Raw genomic sequence first — 4,445 nt, 5'->3', positions numbered from 1 at the left:
GGAACCCCCCCTCCCCCCCGAGTGCACAAATTTTTGTGCACCGGGCCTCTAGTATGTATATATAAGCCTAAGCGACTGGTCAACCATTCGACCATTTGACTGGTAGCTGTGAGGTGCACTGACCACCAGGGGGCAGACAATGCAGGAGCTGCCCTCTGGTGGTCATTGCACTCCCACAGCTGGAGCACTGCTCAGCTGACCAACAGGTGCCAGATGTTGGGCTCATGGCTGGCGCAAGCCTCTCCCATGGGCACTCCCCCTGCACGCCCCTCCCCCATCCGGACTGGGACCAGGATCAGGACCAGTGGGGCCAGGATGAGCGGGAGCAGCGTAGCGCCTGGTCTGAGCTGGGGCCCCTTGGGGGATGTTGGAGAGCCAGTTTTGGCCCAATCCCCGCAGGCCACACCGAGGGACCCCACTGGTGCACGAATCTGTGCACCGGGCCTCTAGTCCAGCCGTGGGCAAACTATGGCCCGCGGGTCGGATCCGGCCCGTTTGAAATGAATAAAACTAAAAAAGAAAAGACCGTACCCTTTTATGTAATGATGTTTACTTTGAATTTGTATTAGTTCACACAAACACTCCATCCATGCTTTTGTTCCGGCCCTCCGGTCCAGTTTAAGAACCCATTGTGGCCCTCGAGTCAAAAAGTTTGCCCACCCCTGCTCTAGTATCTACATATATTTTATGCATGTGTGTGTGTACGTGTATATAAGCTTAAAAGGTATTATAAAACAGAGCTAAACTAAAAATCCTTTTTCCTAGCAGACGTCAGTCACAATCACATGGTAGAGTAGTGCTAACTTTCCGACCTTTGTTGTATTGACAGTGTGGTCACCTGTTTCTGGGTAACAGAAGTGGCAAGTGAGGTTACTGTGGCCATTGGAACCTACTCACCTCGTCAATAATCAACTAAGCAATCTGAGCAGTCGTTTCTAAAGTTATCAAATGGAACCGAAGGCTGGAATTCTGTTCTCCGGGCCCAGGTCCTTGCATTGCTCATGACAGCACTGAGCCACCTACATTGGAAGTCTGTAGAAAGAGGAACAGGGAAGCTGATCCATGGTGTGACCAAGTTCAATAGTGCCTTTAAAATGCCATGGCTAATGTCCCGTCAGCTTAAAAACAAACGTTTCTTCGGAATTGGCTTCCACGCGATGTATTGGCGGCATCCTCCTCGTTAGCATCGGTATTGGGAGCCTGCAGGATCCAGTGCCCCCAACTTACCGATCGAGCCCCCTCTCTCCCAGGTTTGACGAGTCCCTGTGGCAGACCCTGGACCTCACCGGCAAAAACCTGCACCCGGACGTGATTGGCCGGCTGCTGTCCCGAGGGGTGATGGCCTTCTGCTGCCCGCGATCCTTTGTGGACCAACCGTTAGTTGAACATTTCAGGTAAAAAAAGAAAAATCCCGCGGAAAGACTGTGTCTAAATCTCAAGGTGGAAACCCTCATATCCCCATCTGCTCAGTCCTCCCCTTCCAGCAAGCTCCCATTCCCAGTGCCCTAGAAATGTCCACACAGGAATTCCCTCCACACACCTCAGTATCAGCCTGTCCCCCATGGTGCTCAGCCCCTTACTTCCTTCCACACACCTCAGTATCAGCCTGTCCTCCATGGTGCTCAACCCCTTACTTCCCTCCACACACCTCAGTATCAGCCTGTCCCCCATGGTGCTCAGCCCCTTTTACAACTCGCCCTCCCGTCATCCTCCCTATGGGAGTCAATGCCACTGTCCTCCACGCCCTCGTCGCCAGAAGCCATCATCGACATCACATCCTTGTCACCCACACCCAGCGCGTGCTCACACATTCATTTCTAAGCGGGGCTATATGGACAGCGACAGCTGGACCTGGCAAAAATCCTCTTGAATCTTAAAATGGAGGAGGATGGGACTTCGCTGGGAGCAGTTTGTTGTATGGCAGAAACTATAGCGAATCCTTGAAACGTGCACGTAGCGTCCAGCTTGGGATGGGGCGCTCACTGGGGCGTGGGCAGGGCGGTGTGGGCTGGGTGGACCTGAGCCGCCTTGCAGAGCCTCTCTATCTCTCTCTTTCTTTCTCTCTCTCTCTCCTTCTCCCCGTCCCTCTCCCTCTCCCTCTCCCGCGTCCAGCCCTTTCCGCGTGCAGCACATGGACCTGTCCAACTCGGTCTTCGAGGTGTCCACCCTGCAGGGCATCCTGTCCCTGTGCTCCAAGCTGCAGAACCTCAGCCTGGAAGGCCTTCAGCTCTCGGATCCCATTGTCAAGTGAGTGGCAGGGGAGCCTGTCCCTGCAACCATTGGATTTAGATGTGAATTCTGTTTCCTGTGTGTAACTGGGGTGCCCTGCTGTCCACAGCCGCAGGGACTGGGGGAATACCCAGCGCAGGGTTTCGGCTCCTGAGAAAACAGCCCAGGGCTCACCCAGGCAGCCAAAGTGTGCACGCCGACTGGATGCCAGGCCTCGGGCTGGGCCCTGGGGAGGCACGGACGAATGCGGGCAGGGCCCCTGCCTCTGCCTGGGAGAGGCAGATAATTACAGTGCAGCGCGTTTGTTCACAGCGAGACCCAATTAGGTGTAGGGAGGGCCGCCTTCTTGCAGGCAGTGACTCGTAAGCTGAGTATTAAAGATGCCTGCGCACGACAGGGTGGAGGAAGCAGGTCCAGCTGCCTTGGCTCTCGCGGGAGCCCCGGGCTCGGTGACCTGAGTGGTGGGAGGTGAGGCTCATCAGGGATCAGACTTCTTTTTCCCACTCATTTTACTTTTTTCATCACCTTTTATCCCCCATAGACCCTCTTCACTCATACGTAGAATCTAACGGACAAACAGGACTAACAAGCAAAATAGAGTCAGACTCATAGATAAGAGGCCCGGCAGACAGCTCCGGTCGGGAGTGGGTGTTGGGGAGGTGGGGGATTGAACGAAAAAGAAAAAAAGAACGAACTCACGGACGCGGACAAAAGGGATCCGACCTGAAAGGGCCCTGCCGTGCTGCTAGCAGAAGTCTGTAAAGAGGGGAGTGTGGTGACCGGCGGGCTTCCGAGAATGAAAGGAACTTGGCAGAGTTGAAATTTAGAAAATCAACTTGCTGACCACCTCAGAGGATCAGTCAGACATGGAAGAAACGAGACTAGTTTTATATTGACTTCGCTGTGTTCATTCCAGTGAGAATATATGAAATCTGCTGTAAAAAATAGAATAGTAATAGCGCTAACATTTAGTGAGCACTTACTACATGCCAGATCCTAAGGTCTTTGTAGGTCTTCTCATTCAGTTCTCACAGCAATCCCATAAAATATGTTCTTAGTGTTCCCTTTTTACAGATGTGGAAACTGAGGCACAGGCTGAACAACTTGTCCAAAGTCACACAGTTTGTAGGTGGCAGAACCGACATTTGAACCTGGCAATGATGACCCCAGACATGAGGCATTTGGGAATGTAGGGGAGAGGGCAAACTTGAGAGATATTTAATTGACGAGAACCCAGTAACTTTTTAAGTAGGCGTTTGCCTGCACCTTATTTCCAATTATGGGTGAAATGGAAATGTGTTCATTCTTTTGCTTTTTTAAAAACTTACCTTAAAAGTACAGTGACGAGTGTTTCTTGTGTATTTATGTGAAGCCCCTTATCACATTGTATTATTTAATTTCAACAGCCCGACCAGACAGGCGCTGATACTCCCATTTCACAGAGGAGTAAACGAAGGCAGGGAGCATCCTGCTCGGTGTCAGACACATAGTGAGGCGTGAATTTCTTTTTCTTCCGATTTTAATTTTCATAAATTTTTATTTTAGGTTTTTAAATGAAATGTACTGGGGTGACTGGTTAGTCAAGTTGATAGGTTTCAGTTGTACGATTCTAGATACCTTGTCTGTTGCACTGGGTGTTCACCGCCCCAGGTCCCATCTCTGTGAGACGTGAATTTAAACTCACCGACTCCAGGCCTGTCAGTGCTTAACCGCCTCGCTAGCTGTGGCGGTTTTGTCCATGTCCATGAGTTTGTGCTTTCCTTGGGGTGCTTGACGGAATAAGAGCGTCTTATTGGTGATCTTCTGATGTTTTTCTCTTTTCCCAGTAACCTCGCTCAGAACTCAAATTTAGTGCGACTTAACCTTTCTGGGTGTTCCGGCTTCTCCGAATCCGCCCTGAAGACTTTGCTGAGTAGCTGCTCCAGGTAGGCGGGATCGGGACCTGATGACAGAGCTGTGGTTTCGCACCGGAACGGATTGGGAAATCCTTTGAGCGATTCCCAACTCCGGGCTCTTGATGGAATGAGGCCATCACCTTTGCCCGCTGAGCTCAGGAGCCAGATGCAGTGAGTTTGCAGAGCATGCTGGCGAAGTGATCCCTTTTGTTGTTGTTATTGGCAAAAGGGAAATGTGGCAGTACGTTGAGCGCAGTGCGATGGAAAGAAAGCCGTTTGCACCTGACTATACAGTTGGGTTCTTTCCCCTTTCCTGTCTGT

At 51.4% G+C, this 4,445-nt stretch overlaps 1 protein-coding gene across 1 annotated transcript in view; it reads left to right on the top strand.

The window, feature by feature from the left end:
* Window positions 1–4,445, top strand: part of SKP2 (S-phase kinase-associated protein 2, E3 ubiquitin protein ligase) — a 25,416-nt gene that overhangs the window by 15,014 nt on the left and 5,957 nt on the right. The window contains exons 4-6 of the mRNA XM_006761755.2: window positions 1,251–1,394; window positions 2,113–2,247; window positions 4,056–4,154. Coding sequence (XP_006761818.1) covers window positions 1,251–1,394; window positions 2,113–2,247; window positions 4,056–4,154 — 378 coding nt within the window. The remainder of the gene's footprint in view (window positions 1–1,250; window positions 1,395–2,112; window positions 2,248–4,055; window positions 4,155–4,445) is intronic.

This window comes from Myotis davidii, unplaced genomic scaffold (assembly GCF_000327345.1).
Source record: "Myotis davidii unplaced genomic scaffold, ASM32734v1 scaffold496, whole genome shotgun sequence".
Classification (NCBI taxonomy): Eukaryota; Metazoa; Chordata; class Mammalia; order Chiroptera; family Vespertilionidae; genus Myotis; species Myotis davidii.
Note: the sequence above shows the minus strand (reverse complement) of the source record. Positions and strands in the feature narration are given on the sequence as shown.